Below are 15,267 nucleotides of genomic sequence, written 5' to 3'. Positions count from 1 at the left end.
GCTATGCTCAGTATACTCTGAAGAGGTTGCAGTCTGATTGGCTGGGTTACCGGGAACCCCACCGATCTGATATTGGTGACTTATGCTAAGGATTGGCCATGAAAACCCTTTTAACTACAATGAAACCTATTTGAGACAACTGAAAAGTATCAAAGTCTTCGAGGCAGGTGGTGGTGGTGGTGGTGGGGGGGGGGGGGGGGTGTTGTTCGTCTCATAGAAGATGGCCAGTATGCATGATATATATTACGTCATAGGAAATATCTTTTTGAAAGGTGGTCTTTTGAGTTTTCACAGTATCTAATCAGTACTCCGACTCCTCTCCGAAAATTGAGCATTTTCTAGACTCTTCATATCTGCCAAATACCAAGGCTTCAAATACTCTAACAGGTGGGACCGTAAGTATGGTGTTTGACTGACACGTTCTTGTGTGGAGAACGTGAAGAGATCCCCCCTGTGGAGCAACATCAAGGGGATAAGGTAACCCTTTGCCCATGGCATACAGAAACATAGGTTTATGTTACACAAGGGTGGTCAAGTTAGTGACATGGAAGATCTTTAAGTTAAGGAAGATGGCTCTGTTACCAAACTAAAACATTCTAAGGTTGGGTGTCTCTTCTTAAAATCTAGGAGTATGTAGGAGCCATATTCTAGGTGTGAGGCATACACCCCCCGAAACCTAACCAAATATGACTTGAGAATGGAGCAAAGATTGGAGGAATCTACCTAAAATTGAATGTTCGATATTGGATGCAGACCTATTAACTTGAATGGGTACGCAATCTGCAAGATATGGAGAGATGCGGAGCGGAAGCCCAAGTTCTATTTTTTGCGGTGTGGACTGAAGCTTGCGGATCGGCCCTTATCCACAAACGGCGGCCACACAGTCTGTGCTTGTGCACTGCGGACTGCTATCCGGAGCATGGGCACGGTCCACACACGTTTATGTGCATGAGATCTTAGTTTCATCCTCTGGTTGAACCAAGCTAGGAAAACCTCCAAGATCTCTATATCATGAGACCCCAGAGATGTAATATTTATGGGTAGAAGCTCTGACCTTAAATTCTAATAGCATTTGAGGATGACAAAGATATTCCTACGTGTATTCTCACAAATGTTTCGTACAAACACATATTTAGATATAAAATTCTTCACTTCCAAAAAAAAAAAACTACTTTGCAGCATATGGATAAAATTAAAAATGCAATTGAGACATTTAACATTAATATGCACACAAAAAAAAATATATCACAAAAACGCCAACATATGGGTTGAATTTAATTATCTTAATTTCATTCCAAGATCTCGAAAAATGAATTAACCCTTAGGAAGAAACTTCATATGGAAACTCAGTTGGAGATAATTTTTCCGAGTCATATTTCCAATCTTTCATTTTATCTTTTTTTTTTTTGCTTTTATCCGAGTCCAACTTTTTGCAGGATCTCCAGTCTATTCTTTATTTACATTCTGGAATGTGACCAGGTTTACTCAGATGTGAGCGTCCAAGATGACACAGACCCAACAGCAGTCTTTTCCCAATTATCTTTTTGCCAAGGTCCACAACTGGTGAGAGTTACAAGAGGATATGGAATGGAAAGGGAAAATGTGATACGGGGATCTGGGAACCACAATACATACACCGCCGGCCCGTTGCCCCCCTAATTCTACAAGCCAGGAGGTGATCACATATCCAGTCAAATCATTTCAAAAAGTCACTTAATTCAGTAGACACAAACATGAGCGACAACTGTATTTTCTTTCATTAGACGTAACCAAATATCACTTTCTAAAATTACAGGAAAATACGGCAATGTTCTTCACCGTCCGATCAGTTCATGCTGATTTATCTAAAAATGGCTCTGTTAAATTTTTACTTATGCACATAACAAATCAACTGAGCTGACCAAGGGTCAAGAAGCCACCTTTAACCTCCCCAAATATGCACATGTAATAAAAACCAGATATTAATAGACAAGCCTAAATGGAATGTAAACCCTAAACTGTAAACATATGGAATTCATAGACAGGACAGGCGATCCTATTAATCATCAGTTGCAAACACTCGGGAAGGGGCGAATAATATTACAGTCATGAAAATCTCGCATTTTAATGACATTGTAAAAAATAGTCATAAAAATAACTTGACCGTGCTAAGACAATGTGAAAAACACACATGTACAAATGACTCCACAGCAGCCATTAGGAGTTATGTTTCTGGACTCTATTTTGATACTTCGGGTCCATAATGTTTCCCAAGCATGAGACAATGCTCATTATTCTTGGTCCCCCATTTGGGATCCTCTTCTGTAAGCAACAGTGGCTACAAAGCGGAGGACACAACATAACACATTTGTCCACTGTATGGACAGTCAATTGTATTTAATGGTGTAATTCCGCATTTGTCCTGTAGTGGTGCTGCAGGGAAACCGAACACTTCCTGCTAGGTTCCCACTTCCTGCCAGGTTCCCACACAAGTTACAGCTGGGGGTTTCCAGTAGAAGGACCCCCTGTAATTTGTTTATTATAAGGGGGCCTTCTAAGAAGAAAAATTGTCCAATTGAGATCATAGAGAAGGGCAGCATTGCATTCTTTACACAAGGACCTAATAGTATGCCGACTAATCCACAACTCCAATACCAATGTGATGACTAATCCACATTTATTATACCAGGAGTTTCCTGGAGTGTTTCCTATGAGGTGATCACAGACATTTGATCTTCGGTGATAGATCTAATGCCTAATTCTTGGCTATAGCATCATATTGGGCTGTGAATGACCACTGTTACAGTGATAAGCCTTAAGATAAAACTCATTAGACTTAACTAGTTAGGTTCAGTAATAGTAAAGGGTTTGCAGAATTTTGGGATATCCTCTTTTAAAGGGTTTTTCCGGTACTTAGATGAGAGATGATTGATATCTGATGAGCGAAGGTTTGACTCTTGGCATCCAGGCCAATAATCTGAATTAAGGGGCCATGGTGCTCCAATGAGTGTTACATCCCATTCATCGTACATTTGGTTGAGGGTGAGCCTACTTCTGTACCTCAGTCTTGTTCAATTGAATGGCACTGAGCTGCAGTACAAGGCACAGCCACAACCAACTGTATGGCACTGTGCCTGGGTAAATCATGGGCAGTGTGCCCCCTTTACTCAGTTAATCATGGGGGTGCCAAGTAAAGGATCATTGCAGAACAGATAAGGATAGTCTATCAATATCAGTCTAAGAAAACAAAAAAATTTTACATGGATTTTTCCTGGTGCAGGTCTTGACCATGCTCTTGCTGGCCCATCATGTGCCCAAAGGTGGAAAAGAAAGAGCTAGACAGGTGGGAGCATGGCTCCCTAGAGGATCCATTGGTGGGCCCCAGCTCTGAAAATAATGGACCCCTAATAAAACAGGTCCTGTGTACACAGAGGATGGGCCCTCAGAATCATTTCTTCTGGTGGGCCCAAGGGACTTCAGTCCGATGCTGGTTGGGAGTGGACCACTAAAATGACTTTCCTCCACAATACTGCTGGAGTTACGGAACGATCTGGAAACTTTTTGGATCCATTGGTACTTACTTCATTGTCATGTGGAGGCAGCTGGTGTAGAAGCTGTTTGATCCTCGACTTCTCACCGGGGCTGTTTACATAGGGGACTTTATCTTCGGGTAAGCAGCTGTAATACTGGTGAACCTGTGGACACAAGAACAGGCGATTAGCCATCACTTTTTTTAATGGTGCCCCATTTTCAGAGTTTTCAAGCTCAAAATGAACCAAGTAAGAAAGGAATAAAATCCTAAATAATGTTTTCGCATTTCCAGCGAATATAAATCCTCTTGGCCACTGTGATTAGAACAGACAAAGCGCTTTTTCCCAAAATCAGGCTGCCTTCCATCAGCACACATGAAAAATAGATCACCGAGCTCTGCGGAGCCTAAGTGTTTTTCAGTAAGCCTATCGACAAATAATGGTGGTAAAACATTGAAAATGTCCGGAAATTTGCATCTATTATGTGTGAGCCGAGAGCAGAAAGCTTTAGGCGAGCGATATAAGAAAAAAAAGCGTAAGTAGCGAGTGTTTAGAGTGTAATCTGACTACCGAGTCTTACCTTTAACATCAGGTGGCCAAGATATGTGCAGTTAAAGGGGTTTAATCTGTACTTAAAGAGGATCCTATTAAACCAGACACAATGCCTGGTAGGGCTGATCCTGCTGAGTAAAAGCAGACATTTCTTAGATGAATTTAAATTGTTAGTTTTATGCAGATGAGGTGTTCGGTGCACTGAGGGTCAAGCCTGAGCACCCTCAGTGCACCTTAGCTCCGATCGTGTGTCTCAATTGCCACTTCCCCCTAATCTTTATTGAAAGAGCCAGACGAAATGCGTAATCCCATGCTTGTGCCATGACTTACAGTATCAGCGCAAGCACAGTAGTCATATATACGTAGCAGATGTACTGCGCATGCGCCCGTAGTGTCCGCTACAGTGCAGAACCGGGAGTCTGTCACCAACCTGACCGGTTGTAAACCGATCACATAGTAGTGGGACACAAAGACATGACATAGATGCTGGTAACTTTGTTTCCTTTTTCAGATCATCCAAATCGCCCAAAAAAGTAGTTTTTATGATATGCTAATGAGCCGTCGCAAATGTGCCCAGGGGCGCAGAGTTTGCTGAAAGTGCCCAAGTTCCCCCGCCTCACTCGCTCCTAACTCCGCCTCTCAGTAAACTCCGGCCAGCCCTGTGGCTCTGTGACATCATATTTCTCTATAGGCCGTTCGCGCCTCGCTGCTGGGCCCGTGCATGCGCGCAGTGTTCTGCCCACTGTGGGCAGAGGCACAGAGATATGCAGTGCGCATGCGCCAGTTACTGGCGTGAAATCGTCACATGCGCACTGCATATCTCTGTGCCTCAGTCAGGAATAGCTCTGAACTAGCAACTAATCCAGCTATTTACCAGGGAAGTGGCCTTGATTGGTTGAATCTGAGTCTTAGACATTGTATGTTGAGTCCAGTTTCAACTTACGATGGCCCAGAAAAGACTATTGTATGCTGTAAATATTGTATCCTGAGGCCATTGTATCTTGAGGGATCACTGTATAGTTTTAATCGGCATGATGAGCCCTACCAGGCAGTATGTGTGGTTTAATAGGGTTGATCCTGGTGACAGAGCTTCTTTAAAGGGGTTGTCTCACTGCAGCAAATAGCAATTATCATGTAGAGAAAGTTAATACAAGGCACTTACTAATGTATTGTGATTGTCCATATTGCCTCCTTTGCTGGCTGGATTCATTTTTCCATCACATTATAAACTTCTTGTTTCCATGGTTACGACCACCCTGCAGTTGTGGCCGTGCTTGCACACTATAAGAAAAAAACACTAAGGCCTCTTGCAAACGACCGTATGGCTTTTTTTCAGTATTTTGCAGTCTGCAAAAAACGGATCCGCAAAAAATACAGATGACGTCCGCGTGCATTCTGTTTTTTGCAGAACGGAACAGCTGGCCCCTGATAGAACAATACTATCCTTGTCCGTTATTCGGACAATAATAGGTCATGTTCTATCTTTGAAAGGAACAGAAAAATGGAAATGCGGAAACGGAAGGCACACGGAGTACCTTCCTTTTTATTGCGGATCCATTGAAATGAATGGGTCCTTATACGGAACGCTAAAAAACGGAACGTAAACGAAAAAAAAAAAAGAGGCCTAACCCATGTGTGCTCCCACGGTCCTGGCCACCAGAGAGGCGCTTTTTCCTATAGTGTGTAAGTACGACCACCACTGATGATGGATTGCAGGGGGGTCGTAACCATGGAAACGAGCAGTGTATAATGTGATGAAAAAAACGAGTTTAGCCAGCAAAGGAGGCAATATGGCCAATACACAATACATTAGTAAGTGGCTTGTATTAACTTTCTCTACAGGATAAATGTCACTTGCTGAAGTGAGACGACCCCTTTAAGCCCCGCCCATGGGCACGCCCCCAACCCGGAACACCCACTTCAGAAGCCTCACCCATCTTTGGGTTGTGACAAGCTGAATTTGCCGGGATTATCTCTGAAAATTTGGGACTGTTGGCAACTGTGTTATAAACATACAAATTCCCGAATTAGGACATTACATACCCCCCTGTGAACGCCCCCACACAGTCACTTTTGGGGGTATATTTGAATAAACCCTGCCCCCTTCAGTTCGCAGGCTAGTCCCACCAAAATTGGGACTGTTGGCCTGTATGTTCAAGGTTTCCAAGGCAAGACATAACTGACTCAGAGTCTCTCAGTAGTGGAGCTCCAGGCTCTGGGCCTACGAGACTGATATTAATGGAAATCCGCGCCCCACCTTGAAGAGAAGGATCCAGACCCCCCACCCTATTAGATCAACGTCCTAATACGACCAGGGATTCTGGGAAGACACAAATTAATAAAGCCATCGCTGCCTGTGTGGTGTGAATGTAAAGAAGATGTCAGCACCTGCCTCTTCAACAGCTGTTACCGCTTCGTCTTGCCAATAAATATGTTGTCTGCGCCTCCGCCCACACTGCAAGCCCTCAGAGCTTTCTTCAAAAATTTGCTAGAATGATTAGCAGATGAAATCTGCTCGGAGACTTGTTTTTCTGCTGGGCGTTGGTACAATTAAAGTGCACGCATCAATTGCGCGATTTGAGCAGGCAGACGTTTCGGCGGGCGAAAAAAAATCTATCAAATAGGACCTCATTAATGGCAGGCTTCGCCGATCCTCGTTTCTCACATGAGCACCACCGCTTCAGTAATTGGCACATACACGGTACAGCCCTGATTTTTGCTGTGGTTGTCCGTACTATGCGGCCCTATACAAGCGTCAGGGCTGTCCTGCGCGTGCGCTGATTCCCAAAGTGTTAGTAACCGAAAACACAGGGTCGGGTGAGATTACATCTCCCCTACTTGGACCTGTCACTGGGAGAGTGGGGCTGGATAAGGAGCTTTAGTGCAATGAGGTGAAACGATGACTCCCTCATTGCACCAAACAGTTAATTTGCATATAAAAAAATAATAATAATCAACAACAACGTAGGCTCCAAAAGGGATGGGGTGGGGGGGGGGGGGGGGGGGGGAATCACTGGAATCAAGTGACCAGAGCACATCTGACACTTGACTTGGATTACTATGGAGGTATGTGGTGACAGGTTCCCTTTAAAACTCCTTGCTCCCTCTCTGCTATTGCTCTGCCTATATAAGTGTCAGTTTTCACTGCAATACTGGAATTCTATTCATGGGCTAGTAAATCAGGATGAATGGATTCTGCAAAGACAGGGTCACACTTGAAACTGCCTCAGTGCATTTGATGGCTTCTTTGCAAAATATTAGGCACATAATCCTGCACAGTGATCTTTTGTGTGAATTGTATCCTTTTTGCAAAGGAGCAACTGTAAACGTGTAGGATCGTCACACATATATTAGTAGCTTGAAGGCCCAGCGCTCGAGTTCTTGCAGCTGACCTACTCTTTTTGCACCGACTGTTAAGCAAATTGCAGAGGTCCAGCCATGTCATATTTTAGGAATGCCCAGTCTTTGCCCAAGTTTTTCCCAGAGCCTTGTGCCAGTAAAGACTTAGGTCACCAGTTTGTTAACCCTTGATGGAAATATAGATGCACTAACGCAGTTTAAATATGTTTTCCCACTTTAGACATGCATATCTTCAAACAAGGATATGATTGGTAGGTGGTCCTACCTGAGGGAACCTCACCTATCATGAGAACGGAGTTCTTCTAATCCCCATTCTACATGCAGAGGGGGTCGCTTATAGGAGGGGACTGCATGCAGCGGGGGTTGCTTATAGGAGGGGACTGCATGTAGAGGTGGTCGCTTATAGGAGTGGACTGCATGCAGAGGGGGCGCTTATAGGAGTGGACTGCATGCAGAGGGGGTCGCTTATAGGAGGGGACTGCATGTAGAGGGGGTCGCTTATAGGAGGGGACTGCATGCAGAGGGGGTCGCTTATAGGAGGGGACTGCATGTAGAGGTGGTCGCTTATAGCCTAGGAGTGGACTGCATGCAGAGGGGGCGCTTAAAAGAGTGGACTGCATGCAGAGGGGGTCGCTTATAAGAGGGGACTGCATGTAGAGGTGGTCGCTTATAGGAGTGGACTGCATGCAGAGGTGGTCGCTTATAAGAGGGGACTGCATGCAGAGGTGGTCGCTTATAAGAGGGGACTGCATGCAGAGGTGGTCGCTTATAGGAGTGGACTGCACTACATGAAAAGGTGGTCGCTTATAGGAGAGGACTCCATCCAGAGGAGGTCGCTTATAGGAGGGGACTGCATCCAGTGGTGGTCGCTTATAGGAGTGGACTGCATGCAGAGGTGGTCGCTTATAGGAGTGGACTGCATGCAGAGGTGGTCGCTTATAGTAGGGGACTGCATGCAGAGGTGGTCGCTTATAGTAGGGGACTGCATGCAGAGGGGGTCGCTTATAGTAGAGGACTGCATGCAGAGGTGGTAAATTATAAGAGGGGACTGCATGCAAAGGTGGTCGCTTGTAGGAGGGGACTGCATCCAGAGGTGGTCGCTTTTAGGAGGGGACTGCATCCAGAGGTGGTCGCTTATAGGAGTGGACTGCATGCAGAGGTGGTCGCTTATAAGAGGGAACTGCATGCAGAGGGGGTCGCTTATAGTAGGGGACTGCATGCAGAGGTGGTCAATTATAAGAGGGGACTGCATGCAAAGGTGGTCGCTTATAGGAGGGGACTGCATCCAGAGGTGGTCGCTTATAGGAGGGGACTGCATCCAGAGGTGGTCGCTTTTAGGAGGGGACTGCATCCAGAGGTGGTCGCTTATAGGAGTGGACTGCATGCAGAGGTGGTCGCTTATAGGAGGGGACTGCATCCAGAGGTGGTCGCTTTTAGGAGGGGACTGCATCCAGAGGTGGTCGCTTATAGGAGTGGACTGCATGCAGAGGTGGTCGCTTATAGTAGGGGACTACATGAGGAAGGGGTCGCTTATAAGAGGGAACTGCATGCAGAGGGGGTCGCTTATAGTAGGGGACTGCATGCAGAGGTGGTCAATTATAAGAGGGGACTGCATGCAAAGGTGGTCGCTTATAGGAGGGGACTGCATCCAGAGGTGGTCGCTTATAGGAGGGGACTGCATCCAGAGGTGGTCGCTTTTAGGAGGGGACTGCATCCAGAGGTGGTCGCTTATAGGAGTGGACTGCATGCAGAGGTGGTCGCTTATAGGAGTGGACTGCATGCAGAGGTGGTCGCTTATAGTAGGGGACTGCATCCAGAGGTGGTCGCTTATAAGAGGGAACTGCATGCAGAGGGGGACGCTTATAGTAGGGGACTGCATGCAGAGGTGGTCAATTATAAGAGGGGACTGTATGCACAGGTGGTCTCTTATAGGAGGGAACTGCATCCAGAGGTGGTTGCTTTTAGGAGGGGACTGCATCCAGAGGTGGTCGCTTATAGGAGTGGACTGCATCCAGAGGTGGTCGCTTATAGGAGTGGACTGCATCCAGAGGTGGTCGCTTATAGGAGTGGACTGCATGCAGAGGTGGTCGCTTATAGGAGTGGACTGCATTCAGAGGTGGTTGCTTATAGTAGGGGACTGCATGCAGAGGTGGTCAATTATAAGAGGGGACTGCATGCAAAGGTGGTCGCTTATAGGAGGGGACTGCATCCAGAGGTGGTCGCTTATAGGAGGGGACTGCATCCAGAGGTGGTCGCTTATAGGAGGGGACTGCATCCAGAGGTGGTCGCTTATAGGAGTGGACTGCATTCAGAGGTGGTTGCTTATAGTAGGGGACTGCATGCAGAAGGGGTCGCTTATAAGAGGGAACTGCATGCAGAGGGGGACGCTTATAGTAGGGGACTGCATGCAGAGGTGGTCAATTATAAGAGGGGACTGTATGCAAAGGTGGTCTCTTATAGTAGGGGACTGCATGCAGAGGTGGTCGCTTATAGGAGTGGACTGCATTCAGAGGTGGTCGCTTATAGGAGTGGACTGCATTCAGAGGTGGTCGCTTATAGTAGGGGACTGCATGCAGAAGGGGTCGCTTATAAGAGGGAACTGCATGCAGAGGGGGACGCTTATAGTAGGGGACTGCATGCAGAGGTGGTCGCTTATAGGAGTGGACTGCATGCAGAGGTGGTCGCTTATAGGAGTGGACTGCATGCAGAGGTGGTCGCTTATAGGAGTGGACTGCATGCAGAGGTGGTCGCTTATAGTAGGGGACTGCATGCAGAAGGGGTCGCTTATAAGAGGGAACTGCATGCAGAGGGGGTCGCTTATAGTAGGGGACTGCATGCAGAGGTGGTCAATTATAAGAGGGGACTGCATGCAAAGGTGGTCGCTTATAGGAGGGGACTGCATCCAGAGGTGGTCGCTTATAGGAGTGGACTGCATGCAGAGGTGGTCGCTTATAGTAGGGGACTGCATGCAGAAGGGGTCGCTTATAAGAGGGAACTGCATGCAGAGGGGGACGCTTATAGTAGGGGACTGCATCCAGAGGTGGTCGCTTATAGGAGTGGACTGCATGCAGAGGTGGTCGCTTATAGGAGTGGACTGCATGCAGAGGTGGTCGCTTATAGTAGGGGACTGCATGCAGAGGTGGTCACTTATAGGAGGGGACTGCATCCAGAGGGGGTCGCTTATAGGAGGGCACTGCATGCAGAGGGGGTCGCTTATAGGAGTGGACTGCATGCAGAGGTGGTCGCTTATAGGAGTGGACTGCATGCAGAGGTGGTCGCTTATAGAAGAGGACTGCATGCAGAGGTGGTCACTTATAGGAGTGGACTGCATGCAGAGGTGGTCACTTATAGGAGTGGACTGCATGCAGAGGGGGTCGCTTATAAGAGGGGACTGCATGCAGAAGGGGTCGCTTATAGTAGGGGACTGCATCCAGAGGTGGTCACTTATAGGAGTGGACTGCATGCAGAGGGGGTCGCTTATAAGAGGGGACTGCATGCAGAAGGGGTCGCTTATAGTAGGGGACTGCATGCAGAGGTGGTCGCTTGTAGGAGGGAACGGCATGCAGAGGTGGTCGCTTGTAGGAGGGGACTGCATGCAGAGGTGGTCCATGGTCGCTTAAAGGAGGAGACTGCGTGCAGAGGTGGTCACACCACATGTGCCTCTCTCTCCATTGAAGTGCATGGCAAACATTCGAGGGGGGAGTCTCACTTCTCTACTGACTTTAATGGTGCTATGATGAGTAAGCAGGCCAAGACAGATAACAAGAGCCTTGCACTGCAGGACCACACCTAGGGGCCCTTTCACACAGGCTGATGATGCCGGGGCAATGATCGGGAACGAACCTGATCATTACCTGATCGTTGAGCTGCATTTACATGCAGCAATCACATACATAAATTCAGGTTATGGAAGCCACGTCCTGCGAACGGCACAAACCACCAATTTATGGGTGGAGCTTACATAAGACCTCCCATTTTCAGCCCGAGACAGCTCAATTTTTTTTTTCTCTCAAAATCAGGGACATTCTCTTCAAATTCAGGACTATGGGCCTCTGTATGGGGATAATAAATCAATACTGCGCAGTGGAGGGCTGGTGACACGTGGCTCGGAGGTCGGTGTGTGCAGGGGAGGGAGAAATAATTCACTGAGAACAGTGCAAATAAACGAGATAGAATTAGGAGTGAATATTCAAGAAAATCGTCTCGGTCGATAAAACACAGAAGTACTCGAATACCCTGCGTGCGTCTACAAGCCTCGGGTTATTTTTTTTTTCTCTCCATTTCAAACACTTTGAATGCAAGAAGAAAGAAGGAGATTCTTGAAGTGCTGCAGAAATGGGACAAAGCCCTGAAGGCAGTCGATGATTCTAGAGGGACGGTTGCGTTATTTAGCCCCCTCCAAAATAGACAACGACATACATACAAAGCAGGGCTTCACGTGTCCTAAAAACTGATATACTACGCCAACATCTATTTTGACTGCGCCATCCTGAATTCTAGAATGATATCTTATTGCTCCAATACTTAAAAAAGTAGCAATCTTGCCAGTGCCAATATCTTACAGCTCCGTCCGTGTATACATCTCCGACGCAGATTTACGCATTTATTCATTTGCTACTTTTTTCAAATCTGACCCCTCTCCTGACTGCAGGATCTGACTACAGAGGGTTTTGTTTGTGGTCTGTTAACATGGAGACACACAGGCCTGCATAGAAGCTGCATACACAGGGAGTTATGAAAATGGACATAAACTCAAACCCAAATCAAACCTGCGGCCCTCCAGCTGTTGCAAAACTACAACTCCCAGCATGCCCTAATAGCTGTAGGCTGTCCAGGCATGAAAGGAGTTGTAGTTTTGCAACAGCTGGAGGTCCACAGGTTGAGCATCCCTGGTATATGGGAACATGAAAATGCTATTCCTTACTATTCCTCTAGGGGCAGTGTCCTTGATGCTGTATTCTGCTGTATCCCACCCATGCCATGGACGCGATCATGAAACAAGAAATGTCTACCATCATGGCTTTCTCCTGCATGACAGATCTGCTTTCAAACGGATGCCAATTTATCATGATGGAACACAATGAGGCACATTTATTAACGTCTTAATAACCCCCTATACCTGTGGGTGGGTCCGCCAGAGTTATGGAGAGGCGCCGGCCTCTACATAACTTTGGCGCATCAAGTGCCAGTTCTAAATGTAAGACAACTTCCTCGCGGTCTTACATTTAGACCATTTTCTATGCCTAAAACAGGCGTAGAAAATGGTAAATGAGATGGCCTGCCGGCCCGCCCCCGTCCACTTTTTTTTAGACCTGGCGTGAGCGGGGGACCTTTGCGCCGCCTAAATTTAGGCTTATTTCTGTTTAATAAATGACCCCCAAAGAGTTATAATTTCCATTTATGCAAGCCATGACCAGAAGTGGGCATTCCTGGGCAGATTTGGAACTTTCCTGGGAATTAAATGACCAGAATTTACCTACAGGGTATATTTTAATTTACCATTCAACGCTCACAGTGCCTTTTAACCCTTCACTTGCCCAGGCGCTTGCAAAGCCCAATATAACTAATCTGTGGTATGCACTAAAAACACAGAGCCGTTGCAGCACATGGCAGATCTGTCCATCATTTTATATAACTTTAAAAAAATATTTAAATTGAAATGTAAAATCTATTTAAAATGAGTGAAAAAATGAACAGTTTGCCCGCCAGCTGTCACCGACTAAAATAGAGAGCCGTGATGTGCCTCTGACATAAATGAGTGTGCAGCATAGTAATTACTTTTCGGGTCTGCGAGCTGAAATGTGTTGGGAAAAGTTGCTTCGTAATGTCATTGCTACTTTCTGATGCGTCTGTTCAGTATGCAAAGACATCAAACATAAAAGCAATAAGACGAGGCCCATCAATGCTGCGGTATGAAATGAGGTCCAATAAGACCTAAGGTGCAATAGATGTCCCCAGGGCTTCATCACAATTTCCGTGGAACATCTCTGGTGCAGAAATGGGAGGGAATACGCAATGTTGACGCCAGTGGGTACGCTGCAAACCATGATGGTGCCCTAATATAGATCAGGAGGGGGATAACTTGCAGTAAAATTGTGCAACCATTGGGCATCGCTTGGCCACATGTGAACAGCTGCAGTGGGGTTGTACGGAAACGGGGGCCACAACTGTCCACAGATTGTTAGTATTGTATCTCAGCGGCATTCACTTCAGTGGAGATGAGTCGCTATACTACATGGTATTACAAAGGAGTGGCGTCGTATTGTTTTTGGAAGAAAACAGCTATGTTTTTCTAATCTGGTTGCAGAGTGCTATTGCATTTGTGTTTTGCGTTTGTATATGTATTTCGCCATAGCGATGTGCACCTGCATACAGGGTTGTGCTGACTGAATCACCCACATTTTTTCTAATCTTAGACAATCCCTTTAAATCATTCCATTTTTATTTCATGCATGCCTCCCACACACACTAAAAGCGCCCATTCACTTGGTTAGAGGCTCGTTTGGCCGACAGCTATTATTACAGGGGGAGAGGAGAGAGGGGTGTCTGGCAGCGGCTGCTCTCCCTTGAGAACAAATGGATCATATGTTAAAATTCAACATGGCCGATCCTTCTTTTCCTTGAAATTATTTGTTGGAGAAGAAGATTCAGGACACCTACTTACACATAAGGTAGTCAGCCAATCCTGCCCAAATCAGTAGGTTTGGCCTTAATTCTTGAAGTATCCGCTCAGACTGGCAGACCCTAAAAGGATCCTATAAACTGGTATAATCCAGCTTATTTCCACATGGGAGTTATAGTCCTGAATGAGGCTGAGCTGCATGTATGGAGTCAGAACTGTGCTCGAACAAAGTCACAAAACCCCTTCTATCAGCTATTCATGAGGGTCACAGTAATCCTAAGCATAGACCATCAATGTATCCTATCCGGATAGTTGTGGTTTATCCACCTATGCCATAAATGTCCGATAGGTGCGCTCCCATCCCTAGAACAGGGTCCTGTCTCATGTCATTGGGAACAGAGAGGTGGCCGCTCATGTGTGGCTTTCTCCATTCACCTCTACTGAAGATAGCAAAGCGCGCTTACTTCAGAAGTTTGATAGAAGTGAATGGAGAGAGCCACCACCTCTCCATTCTAAGCCCTGTTCTACAGATGGCAGCAGGTCCTAGACGAGGGGCCTGGACATATCAGACATTTATGGCATATCTTGTGGATATACCATAAATGTCCAGATGGGGCAAACTCTTTAAAGGGGTTTTCAGACTTTTTCATCTGATCGGTGGGGGTCCAACACCCAGGAACCCTGCTTATGAGTTTTTTGAGAAGGCGCCGTGGCCTTATCGCAGCTAACCAAGCACACCGTATAGCAGTTGTGCTTGGTATCGCAGCTCAGCCCCATCCACTTGGCAACGTGGCTAATGAACGTGACATCACTAGCCTAAAGTAAGCTGTGAGAAGGCCGCAGCACTCAAAGAAGCACCAGTGTGTTCTCAACCAGCTGATGAGCAGGGGTCCGGGTGTCAGACCCCCACCAATCGGTTACTGATGACATACGCAAAGGATGTGATCACACCTAACACTGTCAATCAAAGTGCAGATGGTGCAGCAGTTGCAGAGAGTAGACCCTCCAGGTGTAATGGTAACGCCCCCGTTGCTCCTAGAGGCTCATTTGCATATATTAAAACATCACTTTTCTCAGCACTGTGGTCACATATGAACATGGGACCAACACAGATGCCTTCAGCTGCCAAGCGCACATGTAACAGGTCAGCCGGTGTCATAGGTACAAATCGGCTGACAGATGCCCTTTAAATTTCTCCATCCATTAGATGCCCTGAATTGCAGG

General features: G+C 46.5%; 1 protein-coding gene across 4 annotated transcripts in view; it reads right to left on the bottom strand.

The window, feature by feature from the left end:
* PRICKLE2 (prickle planar cell polarity protein 2) overlaps positions 1-15,267 on the bottom strand; it is a 254,775-nt gene that overhangs the window by 39,858 nt on the left and 199,650 nt on the right. For all 4 annotated transcript variants that reach the window (XR_005774187.1, XM_040407100.1, XM_040407101.1 and 1 more), the window contains one exon: positions 3,561-3,674. Coding sequence is in view for 3 of the 4 variants with exons in the window: in XM_040407100.1 (XP_040263034.1) it covers positions 3,561-3,674 (114 nt within the window). In the remaining variant the exon portion in view is untranslated. The remainder of the gene's footprint in view (positions 1-3,560; positions 3,675-15,267) is intronic.

The sequence above is a fragment of the Bufo bufo genome, chromosome 9 (genome assembly GCF_905171765.1).
Source record: "Bufo bufo chromosome 9, aBufBuf1.1, whole genome shotgun sequence".
In the NCBI taxonomy this organism is placed as follows: Eukaryota; Metazoa; Chordata; class Amphibia; order Anura; family Bufonidae; genus Bufo; species Bufo bufo.
The sequence above is the reverse complement of the archived record's forward strand: the minus strand, read 5'-3'. Positions and strand labels throughout refer to the sequence as shown.